The sequence below is a fragment of the Panulirus ornatus genome, chromosome 8 (genome assembly GCF_036320965.1).
Source record: "Panulirus ornatus isolate Po-2019 chromosome 8, ASM3632096v1, whole genome shotgun sequence".
Taxonomy (NCBI): Eukaryota; Metazoa; Arthropoda; class Malacostraca; order Decapoda; family Palinuridae; genus Panulirus; species Panulirus ornatus.
The window spans coordinates 10,842,075-10,869,997 of NC_092231.1; the positions used below are offsets into that span (position 1 = coordinate 10,842,075).

The 27,923-nt window shown below is 39.2% G+C and overlaps 1 protein-coding gene across 3 annotated transcripts in view; it reads right to left on the minus strand.

The window, feature by feature from the left end:
* The window catches only part of Rab6 (RAS oncogene family member Rab6), a 120,253-nt gene that overhangs the window by 22,563 nt on the left and 69,767 nt on the right, over positions 1–27,923 (minus strand). For 2 of the 3 annotated variants that reach the window (XM_071664129.1, XM_071664130.1), the window contains exons 6-7: positions 24,473–24,562; positions 6,388–6,451 (exon numbers count right to left, since the gene is read on the minus strand). In XM_071664129.1, coding sequence (XP_071520230.1) covers positions 6,388–6,451; positions 24,473–24,562 — 154 coding nt within the window. Of the gene's footprint in view, positions 1–888; positions 3,722–6,387; positions 6,452–24,472; positions 24,563–27,923 lie in introns of those variants that run through there. The other variant, XM_071664128.1, reaches the window with a different exon arrangement.

Consider the following 27,923-nt stretch of genomic DNA (forward strand, 5'->3'; position numbering starts at 1 on the left):
AGGTTATTAGGTACAGTAGGGTTGAGGGTCAAGTCAATTGGGAGGTAGGCTTGAATGGAGAAAAACTGGAGGAAGTGAAGTGTTTTAGATATCTGGGAGTGGATTTGGCAGCGGATGGAACCATGGAGGCGGAAGTGAATCATAGGGTGGGGGAGGGGGTGAAAATTCTGGGAGCCTTGAAGAATGTGTGGAAGTTGAGAACATTATCTCAGAAAGCTAAAATGGGTATGTTTGAAGGAATAGTGGTTCCAACAATGTTGTATGGTTGTGAGGCGTGGGCTATGGATAGAGTTGTGCGGAGAAGGGTGGATGTGCTGGAAATGAGATGTTTGAGGACAATATGTGGTGTGAGGTGGTTTGATCGAGTAAGTAATACTAGGGTAAGAGAGATGTGCGGTAATAAAAAGAGTGGTTGAAAGAGCAGAAAAGGGTGTTTTGAAATGGTTTGGTCACATGGAGAGAATGAGTGAGGAAAGATTGACCAAGAGGACATATGTGTCAGAGGTGGAGGGAACGAGGAGAAGTGGGGGACCAAATTGGAGGAGGAAAGATGGAGTGAAAAAGATTCTGAGTGATCTGGGCCTGAACATGCAGGAGAGTGAAAGGCGTGCAAGGAATAGAGTGAATTGGAACAATGTGGTATACCGGGGTCAACGTGCTGTCAATGGATAGAACCAGGGCATGTGAAGTGTCTACGGTAAACCATGGAAAGTTTTGTGGGGCCTGGATGTGGAAAGGGAGCTGTGGTTTCGGTGCATTATACATGACAGCTAGAGACTGAGTGTGAATGAATGTGGCCTTTGTTGTCTTTTCCTAGTGCTACCTTGTGCGCATGCAGGGGGGAGGGGGTTGTCATTTCAAGAATTATGTACATGTGTATATATGTACATGTCTGTGTATGTAAATATATATATATATATATATATATATATATGTATACTTGAAATGTATAGGTATGTATCTGTGCTTGTGTGGACATGCATGTATATACATGTGTGTGGGTGGGTTGGGCCATTCTTTCATCTGTTTCCTTGCGCTACCTTGCTAATGCGGGAGACAGCGACAAAGTATGATAAAAAAAAATTATATGTACAAAAATATTTGACAAAGAGGATATACGTGTCAGAGTTGGAGGGAACATGGCGAAGTGGGAGACCAAGTTGGAAGTGGAAAGATGGAGTGAAAAAGATCTTGAGCGACCGTGGCCTGAACATACAGAAGGGTGAAAGGCGTGCAAGGAATAGAGTGAACTGGAACCATGTGGTATACTGGGGTCAACATGCTGTCAGTGGATTGAACCAGTGCATATGAAATGTCTGGGGTAAACAAGCATAGAAAGGTCTGTGGGGCCTAGATGTGGAAAGGGAGCTGTGGTTTTGGCGCATTACACATGACAGCTATTTCATGTGTAGTGGGGTGGCAACAAGAATGGATGAAGGCAGCAAGTATGAATATGTACATGTGTATGTATAAGTATTTATACGTTGAAGTGTATATGTATGTATATGTGCATGTATGGGCGTTTATGTATAAATATGTGTGTGGGTTGGGCCACTCCTCATTTTTCCTTGCACTAACTCGCTGACGCGGGAGAAGGCGATTGAGTGTATATATATATATATATATATATATATATATATATATATATATATATATATATATATATACAGGGGTTGACGTGCTGTCAGTGGATTGAATCAAGGCATGTGAAGCGTCTGGGGTAAACCATGGAAAGCTGTGTAGGTATGTATATTTGCGTGTGTGGAAGTGTGTATGTACATGTGTATGGGGGGGGGGGCCATTTCTTTCGTCTGTTTCCTTGCGCTACCTCGCAAACGCGGGAGACAGCGACAAAGTATAAAAAAAAAAAAAAAAAATATATATATATATATATATATATATACTTCCCACATATTCCCTGTGTGTCGTACAAGGCAACTAAAAGGGAAGGGAGCGGGGGGCTGGAAATCCTCCCCTCTCGTTTTTTTTTTTTTATTTTCCAAAAGAAGGAACAGAGAAGGGGGCCAGGTGAGGATATTCCCTCAAAGGCCCAGTCCTCTGTTCTTAACGCTACCTCGCTATCGCAGGAAATGGCGAATATAGTATGAAAGAAAAGAAAGATACACACACATACATAAATACATAGTAGAACATTGATAATTCACAAATAAACCTATGAAAATATGCAAGTCAAAACTATCTATAAAAAGCTAACACCATGGTGAGATCTGCATATTGATATTTCTGAAAGAAACAGGTAGTGACGTTCATATTCAACTTCTATGTTGCAAAATTTTTTTTAACAGCATGCACAATAGCCATTTAGTTCACAAAATGAAGAACTCATTGTGTATGATATATCAATAGGGGGTCTGGTAACTGCTGTGGAGTCTGTGAGTGAAGATAAAATAAAAGCATCTGAAACTAGTTATAAAAACAAAGCATGCAAGCAGGATTCTACTTTGGAGGTTCATCACATTTACCAATAACATCATCTGTACTGGAAGTATTACATCTACTACTGACATTTTCTTTCTTTTGCCACACATTCAGATAGCATCCAACACAATGGTATGGCAATTTTTGTCAGAGTTCATACTATCCTGCAAAATATCTTATTCAAATGCCAATCACTGTATTTACTTTGTTCTTTCTTCATCCCTTCTGACTTTCTACTGCTTTCCTTCATATTTATTCACACCTTTTTTTAGTACAAATAAATGATTTGATTCAAATATCAAAATGTAAAATTCTTCAATGAAAGCTGATATGTCTTCAAGAGGAGAAGGTTTACATGTATCAGTCTAAATATTTGTGTAAAAAAAAAAAAAAATACAACACATATCATAAACTTGGAAACCTACCCATACACACTTTTGGTGGAATATGCAAGCAGCAATACTAAGCATGCAGTAACTTTTATGAAGTAATTTCATTAAATTTTCTTTCAGGAGAATTAGCTGCCTAGAAAAATAACCTTATGAATTTTCAAGTCCTACTGCATGTAAATATGCATATACTGTATGTACATATACATACATTCAGCCCAAATATACCCACATGTATCAATTAAAGCTCAAACATAATAGGACAAACAAGAAATTAGGACTGTTTCGAAATTGGGTGTAACCTAGAATTCCAATTCAGATTTTAGTACCAAGGTATTGAATGCTGTTATCATAAGACAACCTTTTACCATAAGTGAAAGTGGTAAAACATTAATATCAAAATGAAAAGAAACCATTCAAAGTGATGCAAGTGCACATCAACACCTCAGAAACAGCGGGTTAATGTATAAGTACTGGATAACAGCTGCAATTATAGCTTACTTTAATACAAAGGTAAAATACAGCATTAAAATCAAAGTATATGCTCTGACTTTCTAGTTCTTGAATGCTAAGTGCACTGCCTTAAGTACATTGGACTATTACAAGAGAAATATTTCAACATGTACGGCTTGATATGAAAAAGCTATTGTATTCAAGTGTCTGTAGTGCAGGGCAAAACACAGGAAAGTACAACCTAATAAAGGCTCAACACTTTTGCAACTCCTTGTGGAAAGGTGCCAATCTGGCAGGCAGGCAGAATGGGCGGAAGAGGTGGACGATGGTTTGGTAACTGTTAGACGAACAGGTGAGTAGTGTCTAGCAAGCACACCCACCGTCTGCTGTCCTCCCAATTTCCGTAGTATTCTCGGAGTCTCGCAGTACAACCTCGGTCACTAGACACATTATTAAGGAAAAATAGCCACAAGCAAAACAGAACAAAAAAGGTCAAGTGGAGTTTTAGTAGCAAGAAAACTAATTGGTTATGTGAATGCTAAGGAAACTGATATTAATTTTCTTTGTACAAGGTTTCATTTCACATGTTATGGAAAAGAGGGAACGTTATTAAGAATACAATTCAGTACTGCTCCATAAAATGTGAGCATTCATGAAAGTTCAATACTAAAGCATCAGAGAAAACAGCCATTTGTCAGTCAACTGTTTACAGGTCAGCTTAAAAGTAAATGCCTTTTTAACTCCACTTGCAATGCTAATCACAATACACAATCAGCATAATTAATAATAAGGCAGTGTCATAATACTTCCAAAAACCATGCTACATGTACACCATGCCAAATTAACATTCACAACCAAGCTAAAATCAAATAACTATGATGAAGTATCTAATCAAAGGGTAGGGTGTAAACTTACTACAGTTAAAAGTAAAGCAAACCAATATGTGCAAAATAATACATAACTAAAAATACCTATATGTAATTAGGCATGTTGCTCTATGTAGCAAAAACACATCTAATGCTAACCCACTCAAAGATTGCAAAACACAGCATTTATCCACAAAAAGAAAATCAAGAGATCAAAGACATCAATGGCTCTACACATGCTTTACAAAATCAATCACAATGAAAATCAAGAGTAGTGCATAACCAGTATCAACACAAACTGTAATTACAAAAGTAACAGTGCATGCCCAACTTGCTTTAATAACTTACCTTAAGTCATTTGTGATTTATATGAAGTTGCTACCTTTACAAAACTGTGAATTCCTTACCTCACCAACATATCTCCTCCATGTGGCTTAAAATCAAGTTAGAGTAGACTGTATATGAAAGAATATATTCATAAAAGTTTCATTTCACCATTTATTTTTCCCTTTTACTGATATCTAGAATCAGTAGTTTGATTACCACAGCTTCAGAGGTGGAGTTTATGAGAAAAGTATATTTCTTAGATGCAAAAACAAATTCCATAAATGACTGACAGTAAATAAAGAATGGTCATAAATTCAGACATAATGCTCATCTTGCAGTATCAGCCAAATGAAGATCTAGGTTGAAATGAGAAAAACTAAGCACAACATTAAATCTACTTGCAAGCCTTATCAAGTTGATATAAAAACAATGCCACTTTACAATCAAGGTATTTTCTAGGGTAATTTCATTAATCTAGTCAGAAAAGAATGCATGCAAATGTGATGTAACCCAACCCTCTACACAACCATTAACCCGTTCTTTGCTAAATTTGTTAAGCATCTATTTCTCTGCTGTATATCAAGAAAAATGCTCAGGTAATTTCATCATAATTTCTAAAATTCAATCACAAGTAACATAAGAATATGTCAAGAAAAATATTCTTTAGCACTGAAGCGGGGTTTCATATGGATGTTATAATGTTGAATTTAAAAAAAAAATCATTATTCCATGAATCTAAAAACTGCACTTGGTGTTTCATTCTAAAGCAACCTTCAAATGGGTACAAGTATACTCATACTTGTTGTCTCAAATTTACATACAAATATCTATGTACCATGATGGGTTAAAACTTATCATTCAAGTTTTAGGCCTCAGAACTACAACTGCTGTATTTCAGAACTGATCAAGTCAAACTCCTTTAAAGTTTCATCCTGAAAGGGTAATTTACAGTTTTGTGATCATATTACACATTCACCTGTTACCAGTACAGCATTAGTTCACTCAGTAATAAGGGAATCCCTGCATTATTTCAATCGTGTGACTGAATCCCGTACAATTTAACATTTTTCAATCAAAAGTTATACGCAATTATTTGAAAATATTGATCTACAAAGGGAAAACAGCTACTTTGTTGGTTTCAAGAGACAAAAAAAAAAAAAAAAAGACTAGTAAAGCTCATAACCCTAAAGAGGATGATGAATTTCTTAATGTATCTGTTAAGATCTGACAATTTAACTGAAGAAGATTAATTTTCCTCTTAATATGGTGCATATCATTCCCATAAATTTGCTTAATATGTTGAGGCAAGATCTGACAATCACTCTTAGAAAGATTAATTTCCCTATTGATATGGAAAACATTCTTCTCAAGAACTTGCATGATCCATCATGGACAGGTCCATTCAACAGTGAACTTGAAAAGGGTTGATGAAATTCATATGTAAGGGTTCAGTCACTTTCCACAGCCAATAAACATGTCACTGGGTATGGCAAAGAAGAGGTTAATGGAGTATTACTTGAATTTAATAATCTTTCATATGGTCACTTGATTAAATATTTACAACTAAAACCAAGAATTAAACACTAAAGAATACTGGGTCATATATGAAATGCGAGCTGTTTTAGCGTAGGCAAGAAAACAATATCTTATCAATTACACTGTCAGTCTAACCAACATGTTCTCATCTGATAGGAAAATGGCATTTAAAATTTCATATAACATGTTCCATGATAACCCCTTCAGATCTATAATGTACTTCCTGCTGATTATGTTTTGTGTCATTAGATTTTTTAAAATATCTTAAACACTCTCCAATCTCACACCCAATCATAACTCCAAAATGGAATAAATAAATCATTTTCATCTTATCAACAAATACCTTAGCAGCAAAAAGTGCACTATGAAAAGGATACTATCAACCTTCTTATTTTCAGTAGATTCCATGCCAGGTAATGCTGCAGCAACTCGTCGGAAAAGCTAGGGAAGAAAAAACATCCATAAACAACAAGACTAATCAAGCTAATGCTATATCATAAAGTACATATGTATAATAATACAAGGTATACTTAGAATTATGTAAACAAAATGATAAGTGACAGCTGCAAAAATGATAATACAGTAGAACGTCTCAAATCTGGCAATCTTGCAACTGAAGAGCTGCTGAATTGTGAAATTTTCAAGATTTTTCATACTGTATGTGTTTGTCAAGGTGACCCAACAGAATAGTTTTAATCACTAACTGCCAAGAATCATTACATGATGATTTATGGAGTAAGAGCCATGAGTTTGTTTTAATCCTCCCTCTAATAATCTGATACAAGCATGGGTGTTTAGTGTTGCCATTCACAAGAGGTGCTTATTTCCGAGACTTACACTCTATGGAAGCAATTCTTATGAGTAACACTTGTAAAATGTTATGTGGAAACGTATGTATTTGTGTGTGTAAATGTATGTACTTAATATACATGTAAATGCTGTCAATGATTTGAACTAGGGTATATGAAACAGCCATGGGAAACTACAGAAAGGTGCATGGGGCCTGGTTATGGACAGAGGTCTGTGGTTTCAATGCATCACACAAAACAACTAGAGTATGGATATAAGCGAATGAGGCCTTTTCTTCATCAGTTTCTAGTGCTACCTTGCCAAAGCAGGGAACAGCAAAAAATTAAGAAAAAGTAAATTTATGTAATTACAGTGGTAACCACAAATGGTGATTGCTTCAATTAGATGATTAATCACATGAAGTTTACATTCCACTGTAACTTCCCTTTATTCAAATCATGGATCAATATCCAAAAGATACACAATACTTGAGTGCAAAAACAAAGCAATTAAAAATTGAATTTGGACCTTACAGATTATGTAAAAGTTATAAATATAACCCCAAAGGAATCTGCCAAAAGCTAAATAATCATTTTAGGTCTGTATTAAAAAAAGTCAACTATGAAGAACATGATCTCAGTTACAAATTGATGAGAATGAGACACAAGTGAAGCAACTTATCAATCTAAAGAGAACTTAACACCCTAACCAGAAGGAATTCCCGCAATAGTTATAAAAAAGTCAAAAAAGAAAAAACAAAACCTTTCATAATACTTCTGACAGAAAGCACAGACCAATCTTACTGAGCAGATATACACAAAGGGGGTTGTATACTGTCAAAACAATAAAGACCAGTCATCCTAACATCAAACAAAATTTAAATATTTCTAAGGGTGATAAAGATGCACGTAACAGAATGTGTGGAAGTAGAGAATGTTATCTCAGAGAGCAGAAAGGGCATGCTTGAAGGAATAGTAGTTCCAACAATGTTATATGGTTGCAAGCATGGGCTATAGATAGGGTTGTATGGAGGAGGGTGGATGTGTCAGAAATGAAATGCTTGAGGACACTATGTGGTGTGAGGTGGTTTGATCGAGTATGTAATGTAAGGTATGAGAGAGGCGTGGAAATATAAGAGTATGGTTGAGAGAGCAGAAGAGGGTGTGTTGAAATAGTCTGGACATATGGAGAGAATGAGTGAGGAAAGATTGACAAAGAGGATATATGCGTCAGAGGTGGAAGGAACAAGAAGCGGGAGACCAAATTGGAGGGGGAAGGATAAAGTGAAAAAGATTTTGAGCGATTGGGACCTGAACATACAAGAGGGTGAGAGGCATGTAAGGAACAGAGTGAAGTGGAATGATGTGGTATACCAGGGTTGACATGCTGTCAATGGATTGAATCAGGGCATGTGAAGCGTCTGGGGTAAACCATGGAAAGGTCTGTGGGGCCTGGATGTAGACAGGTAGAGGATGTGTGGATCAGGTGTTTGCTTTGAAGAATATATGCAAGAAATACTTAAATAAAGATTGATTTGTATGTAGCATTTATGAATCAGGAGAAGGCATATGATAGGGTTAATAGAGATGCTTTGTGGAAGGTTTTAAAAGTATATGGTATAGGAGGTAAATTGCAAGAAGTGGTGCAAAGTTTTTTACCAAGGATGTAAGGCATGTGTATGAGTAGGAAGAGAGGATAGTGATTGGTTCCTAGTGAATGTTGGTTTGCAGCAGGGGTGTGTGATGTCCCCACGGTTTAATTTGTTTATGGATGGGGTGGTTAGAGAGGTAAATGCAAGAGTTTTGGAGAGAGGGGCGAGTATGCAGTCTATTGAGGATGAGAGGGCCTGGGAAGTGAGACAGTTGTTGTTTGCTGATGATACAGCTCTAGCGGCTGATTCCTGTGAGAAACTACTGAAGTTGGTGACTGAGTTCGGAAAAGTGTGTGAAAGGAGAAACCTGAGAGTATACATGAATAAGAGCAATATTAGGTTTAGTAGGGTTGAGGGACAACTTAGTTGGGATGTAAGTTTAAATGGAGAAAAAATGGAGGAAGTGAAGTGTTTTAGATATCTGGGAGTGGACTTAGCAGTGGATGGAACAACAGAAGCGGAAGTGAGTCACAGTGGGGGAGGGGGCAAAGGTTCTGGGAGCAATGAAGAATGTGTGGAAGGAGAGAATGTTATCTCAGGGAGCAAAAATGGGTATGTTTGAAGGAACAGTAGTTCCAACAATGTTATATGGTTGTGAGGCATGGGCAATAGATAGGGTTGTACAGAGGAGGGTGGATGTGTTGGAAATGAAGTGTCAGAGGACAATATGTGGTGTAAGGTGGTTTCGTTGTGTAAGTAATGACAAGGTAAGAGAGTTGTGTGGTAATAAAAAGTGTGTGGTTGGGGGAGCAGAAGTGGGTGTGTTGAAATGGTCTGGACATATGGAGAGAATGAGTAAGGAAAGATTGACAAAGAGGATATACATGTCAGAGGTGGAGGAAACATGGGAAAGCAGGAGACCAAACTGGAGATGGAAGGATGGAGAGATAAAGATTTTGAGCAATCAGGGCCTGAACAAACAGGAGGGTGAAAAGTGTACAAGGAATACAAAAAATTGGAATGATGTAGTATACCGGGGTCGATGTGCTGTCAATGGATTGAAAAAGGGCATGTGAAGCATCTGGGGTAAACCATGGAAAGGTATGAAGGGCATGGATGTTGAAACGGAACAGTGGTTTCGGTGTATTACACATTACAGTTAGAGACCGAGTGTGAATGAAAGTGCCCTTTAATTCTATCTTTTCCTGACGCTACCTTGCTGGTTGGGGGGTGTTCGTGTGTGCTATTTTATATGTGGTGGGATGGCGATGAGAATGGATGAAGGCAGCAAGTATGAACATGTACATGTGTATAAATGTATATGTCTGTGCATGTATACGTACGAATACATTGAAATGCATATGTATGTATATGTGCGTGTATGGGGGTGTATGTATATGCATGTGTATGCGAGTGGGTTGGGCCATTCCTCGTCTATTTCCTTGCACTACCTTGCAGACATGGGAGATGGTGATTAAGTATAATAAATAAAATATGTAAATGTGTGTGCATATATAGAGTGAATTGGATCGATGTGGTATACCGGGGTCGACGTGCTGTCAATGGATTGAATCAGGGCATGTGAAGCATCTGGGGTAAACCATGGAAAGTTCTGTGGGGCCTGGATGTGGAAAGGGAGCTGTGGTTTCAGGCATTATTACATGACAGCTAGAGACTGAGTGTGAACGAATGGGGCCTTTGTTGTCTTTTCCTAGTGCTACCTCACACACATGAGGGGGGAGGGGGATGGTATTCCATGTGTGGCGAGGTGGCGATGGGAATGAATAAAGGCAGACAGTATGAATTATGTACATGTGTATATATGTATATGTCTGTGTGTGTATATATATGTATACATTGAGATGTATAGGTATGTATATTTGCGTGTGTGGACGTGTATGTACATACATGTGTATGGGGGTGGGTTGGGCCATTTCTTTCGTCTGTTTCCTTGCGCTACCTCACAAACGCGGGAGACAGCGACAAAGCAAAATAATAATTTTTTATTATTATAATCGATGTGGTATACCGGGGTTGACGTGCTGTCAGTGGATTGAATAAGGGCATGTGAAGCGTCTGGGGTAAACTATGGAAAGTTGTGTGGGGCCTGGATGTGGAATGGGAGCTGTGGTTTCGGGCATTATTGCATGACAGCTATAGACTGAGTGTGAACGAAAGGGGCCTTTGTTGTCTTTTCCTAGCACTACCTCGCACACATGAGGGGGGAGGGGGATGGTATTCCATGTGTGGCGAGGTGGCGATGGGAATGAATAAAGGCAGACAGTGTGAATTGTGTGCATGGGTATATATGTATGTGTCTGTGTGTGTATATATATATGTGTACATTGAGATGTATAGGTAGGTATATTTGCGTGTGGACGTGTATGTATATACATGTGTATGGGGGTGGGTTGGGCCATTTCTTTCGTCTGTTTCCTTGTGCTACCTCGCAAATGCGGGAGACAGCGACAAAGCAAAATAAAATAAAAAATATATATACACAAATATGTATGCGAGTGGATGTGTCTTTCTTTGTATGTTTCCTGGTGCTGCCTCGATAAAGTGGGAAAAAGCAAACAAGCATGAAAAATATATACCTTGACAGACAAGAGTGAGTTCTTCACTGTGTAACAAATATATATGAATACATATTGATGCTACATAAATGAGTGATGTGAGTAATCAGTATTCACGTATGTATATGAATAAGTGCACATGAACGTGTGTTTCAGTTAACTGAACATATATGGAATTGAAATGAGAAATGAGGGAAAGAGTTGTTAGAGGTAGGAGACTTCTGGTCATCACGCCATTTAATCACATGACAGTTGATCACTGAGTCCCTCACTTTCTATATACTCAACAAACACCCATTTCTTAAAGCATTGTTGACCAGGAGTTTCAGTTGCCTAGTTATTATACAGAGTTAGAAAAATATAAAAGCTTTTACTGTATGGTGTTATAACTCCTGTAGAAGCATAGCTCACAGCCCTAGGAGCTTGGGAAGTGAGTCAGTTGTTGTTCGCTGATGATACAGCGCTGGTGGCTGATTCATGTGAGAAACTGCAGAAGCTGGTGACTGAGTTTGGTAAAGTGTGTGGAAGAAGAAAGTTAAGAGTAAATGTGAATAAGAGCAAGGTTATTAGGTACAGTAGGGTTGAGGGTCAAGTCAATTGGGAGGTGAGTTTGAATGGAGAAAAACTGGAGGAAGTGAAGTGTTTTAGATATCTGGGAGTGGATCTGGCAGCGGATGGAACCATGGAAGCGGAAGTGGATCATAGGGTGGGGGAGGGGGCGAAAATTCTGGGGGCCCTGAAGAATGTGTGGAAGTCGAGAACATTATCTCGGAAAGCAAAAATGGGTAAAAAATGGGTATGTTTGAAGGAATAGTGGTTCCAACAATGTTGTATGGTTGCGAGGCGTGGGCTATGGATAGAGTTGTGCGCAGGAGGATGGATGTGCTGGAAATGAGATGTTTGAGGACAATGTGTGGTGTGAGGTGGTTTGATCGAGTGAGCAACGTAAGGGTAAGAGAGATGTGTGGAAATAAAAAGAGCGTGGTTGAGAGAGCAGAAGAGGGTGTTTTGAAGTGGTTTGGGCACATGGAGAGAATGAGTGAGGAAAGATTGACCAAGAGGATATATGTGTCGGAGGTGGAGGGAACGAGGAGAAGAGGGAGACCAAATTGGAGGTGGAAAGATGGAGTGAAAAAGATTTTGTGTGATCGGGGCCTGAACATGCAGGAGGGTGAAAGGAGGGCAAGGAATAGAGTGAATTGGAGCGATGTGGTATACCGGGGTTGACGTGCTGTCAGTGGATTGAATCAAGGCATGTGAAGCGTCTGGGGTAAACCATGGAAAGCTGTGTAGGTATGTATATTTGCGTGTGTGGACGTATGTATATACATGTGTATGGGGGGGGTTGGGCCATTTCTTTCGTCTGTTTCCTTGCGCTACCTCGCAAACGCGGGAGACAGCGACAAAGTATAAAAAAAAAAAAAAAAAAAAAAAAAAATTTGATTTGCATCCAGCCCCTGCAAATCAAGTGACAAGAGCAAGCTCTTTTTGTTTAACAATTTTATTTTCATTATCATACTTCATCTCCATTTCCCACATCAGCGAGGTAGCACAAGGAAACAGACGAAGAATGGTCCATCAACTCATATACACGTATATATATATATATATATTTTATTTGGTAAAGTGTGTGGTAGAAGAAAGTTAAGAGTAAATGTGAATAAGAGCAAGGTTATTAGGTACAGTAGGGTTGAGGGTCAAGTCAATTGGGAGGTGAGTTTGAATGGAGAAAAACTGGAGGAAGTGAAGTGTTTTAGATATCTGGGAGTGGATCTGGCAGCGGATGGAACCATGGAAGCGGAAGTGGATCATAGGGTGGGGGAGGGGGCGAAAATTCTGGGGGCCTTGAAGAATGTGTGGAAGTCGAGAACATTATCTCGGAAAGCAAAAATGGGTATGTTTGAAGGAATAGTGGTTCCAACAATGTTGTATGGTTGCGAGGCGTGGGCTATGGATAGAGTTGTGCGCAGGAGGATGGATGTGCTGGAAATGAGATGTTTGAGGACAATGTGTGGTGTGAGGTGGTTTGATCGAGTGAGTAACGTAAGGGTAAGAGAGATGTGTGGAAATAAAAAGAGTGTGGTTGAGAGAGCAGAAGAGGGTGTTTTGAAGTGGTTTGGGCACATGGAGAGAATGAGTGAGGAAAGATTGACCAAGAGGATATATGTGACGGAGGTGGAGGGAACGAGGAGAAGAGGGAGACCAAATTGGAGGTGGAAAGATGGAGTGAAAAAGATTTTGTGTGATCGGGGCCTAAACATGCAGGAGGGTGAAAGGAGGGCAAGGAATAGAGTGAATTGGAGCGATGTGGTATACCGGGGTTGACGTGCTGTCAGTGGATTGAATCAAGGCATGTGAAGCGTCTGGGGTAAACCATGGAAAGCTGTGTAGGTATGTATATTTGCGTGTGTGGACGTATGTATATACATGTGTATGGGGGGGGGGTTGGGCCATTTCTTTCGTCTGTTTCCTTGCGCTACCTCGCAAATGCGGGAGACAGCGACAAAGTATAATAATAATAATAATATAATATATATATATATATATATATATATATATATATATATATATATATATACATACATACATATATACATACATATTCGTACTTGCTTGCCTTCATCCATTCCTGTCACTACCCTGTCCCACAGGAAACAGCATTGCTACCCCCTGCTTCAGCTATATGTACCTCATATGCTAGGTAGCAAAGCAGCATAACTTAAAAGGTGTGAAGCAGATGCATCTAGTATTTCACTATGTCGAGTCTCATTCAGAAATATATGTTCTAGTTAATTGCAATAATCTATTCTATAATATTCGAGAACATTCCCCACATAAAGTAAGGGCCTGCCATAGCAAAAGTTCCATATCTGCAGGTTGCTATTAAATTATTTTTCATTATCTTAATCACTAATCTTATCTTTACAGAAACTTGTTCTTAAAGACTCTTTTCCATGTTTATTGCTCAATTATTGCTAGAGGAATCTCTTTTCAGTGCAAACACCATTAGGACACAACTTTACTTTCAATTACTTCTTTACCATTTATGCTGTATTTTGGCATCCAATTACAGTGATAAATACCCATGACATCTGGTCTGATATTTTTTGTCACATACATCACTATTTCTTCTACTCCACTCATCTCAGGTACTGTGTTATCAAACTATGTGCTACTGATTATACCAAATGTGCTCCTCCATGTTCCCAGTATTATATTGTCAAAAGTGGTGGTGATGACATTTGGTTCAGTAAGTGCTACCTTCCTGCAATGAGACTGACACCTCAAGAAAGTCAGGACGCAGGTGTTCCATCTAATCCATTGCAAAAGCCAGTGCTGATGTGTTAAAAACTGCTCAGGCTCAGGAACATCAGGCAAGGGGCTTGGTGAGGAGCTGGAACTGCTGTAACTGGGCATACACAAGGCACAGATGACCTCTTAAGTAGTTCCTCCAATATCATTCACTTCATATAATAAAGTTTTCCTTTTCTTTAACAAGTTTCCTGAATTTTGGAAATACTTATCATCTCTTGCTGGGAAATGAAATTCTACTATTTTGAGAACCTAATGAAATGACCCTCGCACTTGCCAGATTTTGGAGTTGCTGGTTTTTGAAATGCTGGATTTGAGATGTTCTACTGTAAGATAACATGTGCTGAGCCATTTCTCACTGTATGGGGTGGCAATCACTTATGTGAGGCATTAGCTAGGCTGGGGCCATGGCATAACTGTGACCAACCCTGTTCATACCATGGTGAGAACCATGTGTTCAAATCTGCCCGGCTCCATGACAGAATCTGCCTCCTCGAGCTGGGAAGTCAGCATTCTATCACTACACCATGGTGAGTCCTTGAAAAATATATATTCATGAATAAAAACAAAAATATAAATAAATCATAAATGTATACATGTGACAAGAGAGGTCAAGAGTCTGTTAGGGAAAAGATGGTAGGTCTGAATATGCATCAGTCCTAAGTGTGTTGTATGGATGAGTCTTTGTGCCTTCAACATGAGAAAAGAGGAGGATGAGCATGTTATATAAGAAATACCAAAGGATCCAATGTGGTGTATATAGCGCTCACTGTGTCAGGAATAACAGTATGACAGAGTGGTGTGATTGTAAGTGCAGTGTTACAGAAAGAGCTGGTCAGGTTGAGCTGAATGGTTTGGACACAAGGAGAACATGGAGAAGATGACTGAAGGAGTAGAGAGAGAAACTGAGAAGGAGATGGAGGATTTTGTGAAGGCAACTTTGGGGAATTAGGGCTTGAACATTCAAGAGAAAGAACAGGGTGAATGAAAAGATAATGAGGTGAATGGGGGAGATGTCCTGTTACTTGGCTGACCCAGGGCACTAAATACATACTGGCCAGGTGTGGCCAGACCATGCCTGGAAGTGATTACCCCTCAAGTGAAAAGTTACACTTTCAGCAAGGCTGTATTAGTGTTACTGGTCATGATAAATGGACAATCTTGTCAAGGATCTTCTTGCTCCAAAGCAGTTCATCAATTCCATGCTTCTATTTGGAATGTGGCACTGAAGCTGCTGGTGCCCAATAAAAGTTGATTGTGTGCAAGTCTAATTATCTTTTTTGTACTGTCTGGGTAGGAAGAGCTAAACTTGTGGGATTTTATCTCTTGAGCTTTATCTACTATGAAACAGCTTTTCAACTTTTGTATGCTGTCCACATTTAAAATTTCATTACTCAAGTTTATTCAATACATCCAATACTTGTATAATATAAAAGTATTTAATCTCATGTCATGGCCTCTGGTTGTTCCATCTTTGCACCTTTCAAAGAAGTGTTCCCTGTTGACATCATCAAACTAATTAAAAAACTTACAAGGTTGTAAGCAAGTCACCCCTTACTCACCTCTCTCCAGTGATAGACAAATTTATAGCCTGAACTTTTCACTGTAACTCAGCTCTCTTAATTCTGGTACAGTATTATGTAGTTTAGTTAATGGTAAGGATACACTAGCAGCCAGATCTTGAGTGAGGAAATGAAAAAATGTTCTATTAATGGATGAGTGAACCAACTACACAGCATATGGCAAGTGGATCAAGTTTTGAAGTCAGACTGTATCGAGTACTTAGAGATAGATCCTTCCTAGATGAGAAAGCTACACAAAGGGAGAGATGAGTCCATTACAATAATAAATGAAACTGGTAGAAAAGAACCTGCAGCATCTAATCATAACTCCCAGTTTCCTAAAGGTAGACTCAGCCCTTTGTGTTTGGTAATGTTTGCAAGGCAGGTTAGATGTTACTGTGATACCAAGCAAGTGTTCTGCTGAGTGTTGGAATTAAAGATCCATCAAAAAAGAGAGGCAAGTTGTGAGGGAGTTTTAGAAAGTTATAGGCAAAAATTCGGTTGTAGTTGTATCAAGTTCATCTAAGCTTTAGGTTCATCTCAGCTTCATCTACTCCAATGTGAAATCTTGTCCCAAAACTGAGTTTATGGCAGAAATTGTGACTGGGTGTGAAACAAATTGAGCAAGATACAATGGATGATGGAGCAAATTTGAGAGAGGAGGAGTGCAGTGGTGAGTAGTCAGCATATGAGTGCAACTAGTTATCAACTGAATAAAAAAATTTCATGTATTCCCAAAGAAAGCATGGCTCTCCCCATCTCCTTTGCTCACTAGCTGGCTGATGCAAAGAAGAGACAAATACCTTGCAAAGAAATAAATAATCTTTAAGAAAGAGGGCTTGGAAAATGAAGAATCATATCCGTCACAATCACAGCCATACGAGTTTCTGAGAGTACTTGCTTGGTGGGAGGTTAAAACACCTTTTCAACCCCCCAAATTGAGGTATATCCATAAGCATTCACCCACAAAACATGGGGTGACCTAACCATTCAAAGGACTCAGCAGCTAAGCAGTTAACCATGGAGGCCTATGATATCACAGCACATAGACCTTAACTAAAGCTGAATGCCCTGTTTCACAGGTGTAGTAGTTACCTATTCAGTCCTAAAATATCACAATACACAGACCTTAATTCATGTTAAATAACCCTTCTCACAGGTGGAGGCAGTTACCTACTGCAGTGGAACAAGCAAGGAGTACTAACCTAAAAGACCTATGATAAAATTTTGATAAGATGGCAGGGCTGCAGCATCATGCTCTTGGCACAACTTGCCTTTTTGAGACTGCTTTTTCTCTTGACCATCACTCCTCTACTCTTTATATATCTTCCTTGTTGCATAATGCATTTCTTTCTGTGGCTATTACCCCAGCATAATCATCTACTATAGGCTCATCTGGTATTGTCTATATCCATAAGTCTCTTCTTCATTTGAATGTTTCTGTAGTCACTCAATGTAAATTTCTGTTGTCCTGATACTGCATTACCAGTCTAGCTTTCTTACTGGACATTCATATACTATTGTTTGGTGCCATTTTACTACATTTCCAGGTATTACCTTTGATTTCATGATTCTCTGACTACCTTTCCGACTTGCTCTAAGGTTTCAAATGATAGTCTTTATACCTTCTATTCGTTGCTAGGCTGTATCTACCTTGCTGTATTGCTTTAAAGTTTAGGATGTCAGCCTTTATCCTTTCTTTATGTTGCCAGGCACACATCTTTGTCATTAGTTTTCTTTCTCTGGTCAAATCGGTTTCAATATCAAAACACTGTGCTGTGCAGCACACTCTAAATCAATTTGCTCTTTATATCTAAGAAGGGTTTGGAAGCATGGACTGAAAGAGACTTCAAGCTATTAAGGCCTGAAAATTCAGAAGGTCATGTGAGGGGTATGCATAGTACAGATGAACTAACTGGAGCAATGGGCTGCTGATGGACTCAACCAGGGAACATGAAGCAGTTACGGGAAACCGCCTCTGCAGTAGGAACATTCACCTTTATTCTCTTTACCTTTCTACAATGGCAATATACATCCACTTTGCCAATCCTCAGGCACTTTACCATGATCCATACATACACTGAATATCCTTACCAACCAATCAAAAACACAGTAACCCACTTTCTTAAGTTCAACTGCAATTCCATCCACTACTGCTGCCTTGCCACATTTCATCTCTCGCAAGGCTTTCACCGCCTCTTCACTCTTCACCAAACAACTCTCCATGACTTTCACTTCACATACCACCCTGACCAAAACACCCTGCATCTGCCACTCTACCATCAAAAACAAAAGTCACATTTGTTCGCACTCAGTCTCTAGCTCTCATGTGTAATGCACCGAAACCACAACTCCCTATCCACATCCATGCCCCATAGACCTTTCCATGGTTTACCTCAAACATTTCACATACCCTGGTTCAATCCACTGACAGCCCGTCGACCCCAGTATACAACATCATTCCAATTCACTCTATTCCTTGCACGGCTCTCACCCTCCTACAGGTTCTGGCCCCAGTCACTCAACATCTTTTTCACTCCATCTTTCCATCTCCAATTTGGTCTCCCACTTCCCTTGTTCCCTCCACCTCTGACACATATGTCCTCTTTGTCAAACATTCCTCACTCATTCTCTCAATTCTCCAAACCATTCCAACACACCCTCTCCTGTTCTCTCAACCACACTTTTTTCATACCCACACATCTCTCATACCCTTTCATTACTTACTCGAACAAACTACCTCACACCCGATACTGTCCTCAAACATTTCATTTCCAACACAATGACCCTCCTCTGTACAACCCACTCCTTGCAACCATATAATACAGTTGGAACTACTATTCCTTCAAACATACCCATTTTCACTCTCCGAGATATCATTCTCTCTTTCCACACATTCTTTTTCACTTCCAGAACCTTCGCCTTCTACCCCACCCAATGACTCAGCTCCACTTCCATGGTTCCATTCACAGTTAAGTCCACTCCCAGATATCAAATAAGCTTCACTTCCTTCAATTTTTCTCCATTCAAACTTTCATCCCAACTAACTTGTCCCTCAATCCTGCTGAACCTAATAACCTAGTTCTTCTTCATATCTACTCTCAACTTTCTTCTTTCTCACATTTTTTTTAAAGTCAGCAACTTTTTCAATTTTTCACTCAAATCAGTCTCTAGAGCTGTATCATCAGTGTACAACAACCAACTCACTTCCCAGGTCCTTTCATCCCAACAAACTGCATAACTGCCCCTCTCTCCAAAACTCTTGCATTTACCTCCCTAACCATCCCAACCATAAACAAATTAAACAATCATGGGGACATCGCACACCCCTGCCGGAGACCAACCTTCACTGGGAACCAATCACTCTCCTCTCTTCCTACTTGTACACATGCCTTACACCCTTTATAAAAACTTCTTTGTTTCTAGTAGCTTACTTTCAACACTGTACTCTTAAGGCCTTCCACAAAGCATCTCTATCAACCCTATCATATGCCTTCTCCAGATCCATAAATGCCACATACAAATCCATCTGTTTTTCTAAGTATTTCTCACACACATTCTTCAAAGCAAGCATTTGATCCACACATCCTTTACCGCTTCTCAAACCACACTGCTCCTCCCTAATCTGATGCTCTGTACTTGCCTTCACCCTCTCAATTAGTAGCCTTCCATACAATTTTCCAGGAATACTCGACTAATTTTAAAACCAGGTATTCCTAATCACCAGTCCTTTTTCAGCACACAACTCCACAAGCTCTTCACCATTTCCATTCATAACACTGAATACACCATGCAACCCAATTCTACCCTCAACTGCAACATTACTTACCTTACCTAAAATCATCCATTACTAATATCTGGTCTTGTGAACCAAAACTCCTGATACAATCACTCAGCTACTTCCAAAACATTTGCCTTTCATGATTTTTTTTTTGTACTCAATATCTTATCTGATACTCTAGAGGCATGGCTGGGGATACATAAGAAAAATTCAACAAACATTCTGGATCTCTTGCATCTTGTAGATGACAAAAATGGGAAATAGACTACAAATTCCTCCCTCCTATATCATCATTTTCCAAAAGAAGAAACCAAAGAAGCAGCTAAGTACGGATATTTTCCCTTTAAGGCTCAGTCTTCACTTCCTGACACTACCATCACTCAGGTAGGAAATGTCAAGCAGACATGAAAAAAGAAAATATATATTTCTATGAAAAATCTTTGACCTGAACGTACCAAATCCTTAATTTATCATGTCCATCAAAAAAGTGAATTTGCTAAAAACTGTTCTATTCTCAGAAACCCATCTAACTATATAACAAAACACCAATGAATTCAGTCATGGAAAGTCTGCATAAAAAATACATTTCTAAAAATACCCATCTAGCAAATGATAGCATAGATACTGCAAGCCAATGTCAAGCAGATCCAAATGGCATAAATAAGCATGTGTACAACAAGTGTGACAGACATCAGGAGGCCCTGGCTGTCCTCTATGCTGACTCCAATAAAGCCTGGATGAGCTACTTTAATTGACGAGTCCTGTGAATAGGCATCTGCCAACCTCATGTTTTACGATGGTTGAAGGGGGTGAATCCAATTTATCAGATTTCAAAGTATGAAATGGTGTTTTAACCATGTATAACTACTCTCTCATTTGGCTCTGTCTGCTGGTGAGATACATAAATCCTTGGCTTTAAGGAGACATCAAAATATCTATAACTGGACCAGGTGCAATTTCATGAAACATCTCAAAATATATTCTTAGCAATCAAAAATCACAATCAATCCTAAACAATAAAATCTTAGGCAACCTACATGCTTGTGTCAACATCTCAAATCCAAAGAACTACAATTCCACTACCATCCTTTCATTGTCTCTTGCTATATGAATAGCAGTGATTTTTTAACAAATAATCTATTCAGCAAAAATTCATCATTTATAAGTCCCACGAGTATATGCAACATAGAATATCTAAGATATGCAATGTGGGTGTGAGAAGTTTATGCGTGTGGACATGCTTTCATGCATGTGCATTAGTGCAAACTTACAAGCATGAGTGCAAACACAAATACATATATGTTTTCCCTTACTTATTCACAATTTCCCACATTAGTGAGGTAAGGAACAGGACAACCATATTTTCAGTAGTGTATAATACACCGAAACTAAAGCACCCAGCCAAACCCAACCATTCCCTGGTTTCCCCGCTGACTGAATATTACCTCCCTGTATTCTACATCCCTCCTATTTCACCAAAGCTTGCCTTTCACCCTCCTCAATGTTCAGGCCCTACAATTCAAAGCTCTGTCACTACAGCCTTCCATCTCCTCAGTCAATATATATCTATTTGCTTATCCTTGCTTTATGTCCATACCATTTCAGCAGACCCAAGTTGATCTCTCACTCATACTCTGCTTAGTAAAAAGCATCTTCCTAACCATGTCATCTATTAAACAATCAACCTTACTTGCTTCAAATATTGTCATCAGCTATCTTATTTCCAACACATCCACTGTCTCTGTTGCATTCATGACCCAAGCCTTGAACCCATACAACACCATCAGCACTACTATACCATCAAATATCTATCCCTGCTCTCACAGACACTGCCCTCTCCTTCCTCAATGCAACTGGGAACTTTTCCCCTACCTTTCCCAACCTGTGATTCATTTCAGCTGCCATAATTTCATCTGCTAACATGTACACTCCCACGTATCTAAAGGATACCATTTCCTCCAGGTTCTCCCCATTCAAACAAACATACAAACTTGTCTCTCCCAACTGCTAAATCTCACCTGACTTTTATTCACATTAATTCAACCTACTACTTTCACACACACCCTAAATTCTTAAACTAGCTTCTGCAACTTCTTCCTTGAATTCATCACCAGCAGCAAGTCATCTACTAACAGCAAATGATTCACCTCCATGGCCTCCACACCCGTGACATACTGTAGATCCATCCCTCTCGCCATGACCCTCACATTTACCTCCCTCATCACTCCGTGTATAAACATATCAACAACCACAGTGACATTATACACTTGGAACCACTCATCCTCCTCCTTTCCTACTCACACAAACACATCTTACTCCCTAAATAAAAATTCCTTACTGCATCTAGTAGCTTTCCTCCCACAATCTGTAGGACCTTACCGAAGTTCCTCTATGAACCCAGCCATACACTTGTACTTCTGCTGAATGAATGCTATATATAAATTCTGGTCCATATATTTCAAAGACAAATTCCTTTCTTTCACAAAGGATGTCTTACACTACAGAAGCAATGCTGCTTTTGGATGTTTTCAACTATTCCCTTCCAAGTTTAATCTCAGAAACCTTCCACGGAGGTAACCAAGCAAAACCAACTTCTTGAAACGAGTTTCAGTCCAAACCACTCTCATCAATGGCATCTTCTATTTTCAACTGGTTTGAGAACTTTGATATTTTTCAAATACCCTAAACTTTTAACAGCAAAAAATATTCACCTGATCCCCTACTTATGACCTATGCGACTTACAACCATCCATACATAAGATCAGAAAAAAAAATGAAATATGAACTAAAGAATCTTAAATAAAAAGTAAAAAGAAACAACAGAATCATATAATAAAGCTGATTAATAAAAAATGAGATAATCATGATATAAATTGAGTAGGATGAAAGAATGCTGTACATGTATACGAATTTTACATGTCATGCTGACATACGTCCAACGTCTGTCTGTTTCAAGATCAGAATGGTTGGTCAGAACAGAATTCGTATGAATGTTGGGTCCCCTAGAGGGTGTACTTGCACTTCAAGTCAGTCACCTACAAAAATATTTTTAACAAAGTTCTTCACACCTCATATCTACAAGAAGCTTCCCAGAATCTGCATACATATTTTCAACTTTAGAAGATTGAAATGTTCCATTGCATTTTCTAATACCACTCTAATCTATCAATATCTCTGATGCCCTTTCCCTCTGAGAACTCCCTCAAGGGAGTTGTCATGGCAAATGAGTTGCCATAACTGATGAAATCATGCCACATTCTAGCTCTTAATGCCTCACCCTTAACAGGCCACTGGTAGAGTGCTATTTTCTGAGGCTCCAATCTAATGTTCCAAATGAGTACTACTACCTAATGTTCCTCCCTTATGTTCAAACCTACTACTTTTACCAAATGATCCCATCTAAAGTTCCTACCTGCTACTTCTAACTAATGTTTCTACCTAATATTCCTAATTACCTACTACTTCTAACCACTGCTCCTACCATTTTGTCAAAAGGCAGGGCTAGCACATAGTGCTCACTGCAGGAAAATCTAGAATTATGAAGAAAGAATTGTTTGATTTAAAGTAACCAAGTGTTAGTGAGAAGAAAAGTTTGTATGTGTGTGGACAGAATGCTAGGAGTCCATGTGTGGGTGATGCAAAACGAAAAGACATCTACCTGGGTCAAGAGGAGTGCAACCTGACAACCAACGAGATGCTGGCTCAGTACACAGCCACCATTAATCCTTCCGATACCCTGGTGGGTAATACTGGTAACATACTTCCCTAGACACTGGCTACCCATCATCTACTATCAACTACTTCATACCAAGATCATGGACAATGACCTATTCCAATATCAAGATCATGAACAATTATTTTCAGGATGTTGTTAGAAGCTGATGAGTTGCCATGAATTCTGTCTTCAATTCACCATACTCTACTACCTCAAAACATAATTCAGTACTGCTAATTACTTTGTTGGTGTGCCTTTTTCTTGGTTATCCCCTATTTTAAGATAATGCTCTGATGTTGGCCGTATTTAACATTCCCTTTTACAAGACCCAGCAGAGGTTGATACTGAATCCTCAACAGGCACCGTGATATTCACTATATCAGGACATGAGTTCAATAGTGAAAAAAAATGCAAGGTGAATTTGACTTCTCACCTAAACGTGAAGGTGAAACAGTATTGCCAAGTGATCTGACAGTTTCTGCTTTATTTCCCCATTTTCCTTCAATTCTATTTTCTTGCATCATTAAATTTAAGCATAATTTTTGAGCCAACACCACGATCACAAAGTACCCCAAACTGCATTATGCAAGTGCATGTGGGTGAGAATAATACAGACAGTGATTTGAGCTATGTTTTTGATATGTTAAGAGAACAAAAATGGACCAAATCAAGTCCTGAAGCACAATCTAACCATAAAACCTAATTACAATATTTATATTTCTCTTCAAATATCAAGCCTTAATCATCAGCCATGCAATCTCCAATAACCTGGAAACTTAAACTACCACAATTTCATTCCATTTCCCAGTACCTGCAGTTTAATCTTTGTAGGTGTGGTGCATTAGTATTCGAGTGATAAGCTGCACTCTCTGTGTAACTCTCCATGACCCCAGCCTGGCCCCAGAAAACCAAGTGCCTCAACATAATTTTTCTAGCCAAATACAGTAATATCTACAACATGCATTTTTTTAAAATATACCTGAAGGCATTTTGTAATGCCGACTTTCTGGCTAAAACAAAGGGAACACATGTAGCATCTCAACATTTTCATCTTAAAACATTCCCTTGCATAAAATGTTTACTTGAATCTTTGTACTTCCTGAAATTTGCCTCTAGCCTAACTGCGGGCATCTCACCTGTTTCACGTTGTATCCAGCTTTTGCACTAGTTTCAATGAACATTACATTTAGTTCCTTCGCCTTTCGTTCACCCTCTTCTGTAGAAACCTGAAAAAAGGAAAACTAAATGAGAAAGTACAAGTAGATCATGCAGGTTTGAAATGACCATACCCTGTTAAAACACAAAAATGGCTGTTATACAAATTTTTCATTCATACACATCATTTTTCTCTTTAACTTCTGCCCAATTTGCAATCATATTAGTATCTCTGCCAAAGACTTTGGTAATGCATCTAAAATATAATAAAGGCTACATGGAGTACTGCACTCTCATCTCACTACTCAATGTCTTCTACCAGTTTGTGAATGCTATCTCCAATACCTAAGACAGGATGCAGAGGATGCAACTTATCTCACAAGTTAGTTGACAAAACAAATTGTTCGTGAAACTTTCATGCATAAACATATGAATCCAAGTCAGTATATCTAAAGTATATCTATTTTTTCTTTTTAATACCCAATCACTGTTTTCAGCGTCAACAAGGCAGCGCCAAGAAACAGGCAAAGAATGGCCCATCCAGTCATACACAAACACACAAACACACATAAATATTTTCTATTTATTAATTTATTTCTTCTCGTTCCCTCCACCTCCGACACATATATCCTCTTGGTCAATCTTTCCTCACTCATTCTCTCCATGTGCCCAAACCACTTCAAAACACCCTCTTCTGCTTTCTCAACCACGCTCTTTTTATTTCCACACACCTCTCTTACCCTTACGTTACTGGTTCAATCCAATGACAGCACGTCGACCCCGGTATACCACATCGTTCCAATTCACTCTATTCGTTGCACGCCTTTCACCCTCCTGCATGTTTAGGCCCCGATCACTCAAAATCTTTTTCACTCCATCTTTCAACCTCCAATTTGGTCTCCCACTTCTCGTTCCCTCCACCTCTGACACATATATCCTCTTGGTCAATCTTTCCTCACTCATTCTCTCCATGTGACCAAACCATTGCAAAACACCCTCTTCTGCTCTCTCAACCACACTTTTTTTATTTCCACACATCTCTCTTACCCTTACATTACTTCCTGGATCAAACCACCTCACACCACATACTGTCCTCAAACATCTCATTTCCAGCACATCCACCCTCCTGCGCACAACTCTATCCATAGCCCACGCCTCACAACCATACATCATTGTCGGAACCACTATTCCTTCAAACATACCCATTTTTGCTTTCCGAGATAATGTTCTCGACTTCCAAACATTCTTCAAGGCTCACAGAATTTTCGCCCCCTCCCCACCCTATGATTCACTTCCGCTTCCATGGTTCCATCCGCTGCCAGATCCACTTCCAGATATCTAAAACACTTTACTTCCTCCAGTTTTTCTCCATTCAAACTTACCTCCCAACTGACTTGACCCTCAACCCTACTGTACCTTGCTCTTATTCACATTTACTCTTAACTTTCTTCTTTCACACACTTTACCAAACTCAGTCACCAGCTTCTGCAGTTTCTCACATGAATCAGCCACCAGTGCTGTATCATCAGTGAACAACAACTGACACTTCCCAAGCTCTCTCATCCACGACAGACTGCATTCTTGCCCCTCTTTCCAAAACTCTTGCATTCACCTCCCTAACAACCCATCCATTAACAAATTAAACAATCATGGAGACATCACACACCCCTGCTGCAAACCTACATTCACTGAGAACCAATCACTCTCCTCTCTTCCTACATGTACACATGCCTTACATCCTCGATAAAAACTTTTCACTACTTCTAACAACTTGCCTCCCACACTATATATTCTTAATACCTTCCACAGAGCATCTCTATCAACTCTATCATATGCCTTCTCCATATCCATAAATGCTAGATACAAATCCATTTGCTTTTCTGCCTTCTCCGGATCCATAAATGCTACATACAAATCCATTTGCTTTTCTAAGTATTTCTCACATACATTCTTCAACGCAAACACCTGATCCACACATCCTCTACCACTTCTGAAACCACACTGCTCTTCCCCAATCTGATGCTCTGTACATGCCTTCACCCTCTCAATCAATACCCTCCCATATAATTTACCAGGAATACTCAACAAACTTATACCTCTGTAATTTGAGCACTCACTCTTATCCCCTTTGCCTTTGTACAATGGCACTATGCAAGCATTCCACCAATCCTCGGGCACCTCACCATGAATCATACATGCATTAAATAACCTTACCAATCAGTCAACAATACAATCACCCCCTTTTTTAATAAATTCCACTGCAATACCATCCAAACCTGCTGCCTTGCCGGCTTTCATCTTCCGCAAAGCTTTTACTACCTCTTCTCTGTTTACCAAATCATTTTCCCTAACCCTCTCGCTTTGCACACCACCTCGACCAAAACACCCTATATCTGCCACTCTTATCATCAAACACATTCAACAAACCTTCAAAATACTCACTCCATCTCCTTCTCACATCACCACTACTTGTTATCACCTCCCCATTAGCCCCCTTCACTGAGGTTCCCATTTGCTCCCTTGTCTTATGCACTTTATTTACCTCCTTCCAAAACATCTTTTTATTCTCCCTAAAATTTAATGATACTCTCTCACCTCAACTCTCATTTGCCCTCTTTTTCACCTCTTGCATCTTTCTCTTGACCTCCTGCCTCATTCTTTTATACATCTCCCACTCATTTACATTTTTTCCCTGCAAAAATCGTCCAAATGCCTCTCTCTTCTCTTTCACTAATAATCTTACTTCTTCATCCCACCACTCACTACCCTTTCTAATCAACCCACCTCCCACGCTTCTCATGCCATAAGCATCTTTTGCGCAATCCATCACTGATTCCCTACATACATCCCATTCCTCCTCCACTCCCCTTACCTCCTTTGTTCTCACCTTTTTCCATTCTGTACTCAGTCTCTCCTGGTACTTACTCACACAAGTCTCCTTCCCAAGCTCACTTACTCTCACCACCCTCTTCACCCCAACATTCTCTCTTCTTTTCTGAAAACCCATACAAATCTTCACCTTCGCCTCCAGAAGATAAATGATCAGACATCCCTCCAGTTGCACCTCTCAGCACATTAACATCCAAAAGTCTCTATTTCGCACGCCTGTCAATTAACACGTAATCCAATAACACTCTCTGGCCATCTCTCCTACTTACATACATATACTTATGTATATCTCGCTTTTTAAACCAATTATTCCCAAGTATATATATATATATATATATATATATATATATATATATATACATATATATATTTTTTTTTTTTTTTTTTTTTTTTTTTTTTTTATACTTTGTCGCTGTCTCCCGCGTTTGCGAGGTAGCGCAAGGAAACAGACGAAAGAAATGGCCCAACCCCCCCCATACACATGTACATACACACGTCCACACACGCAAATATACATACCTACACAGCTTTCCATGGTTTACC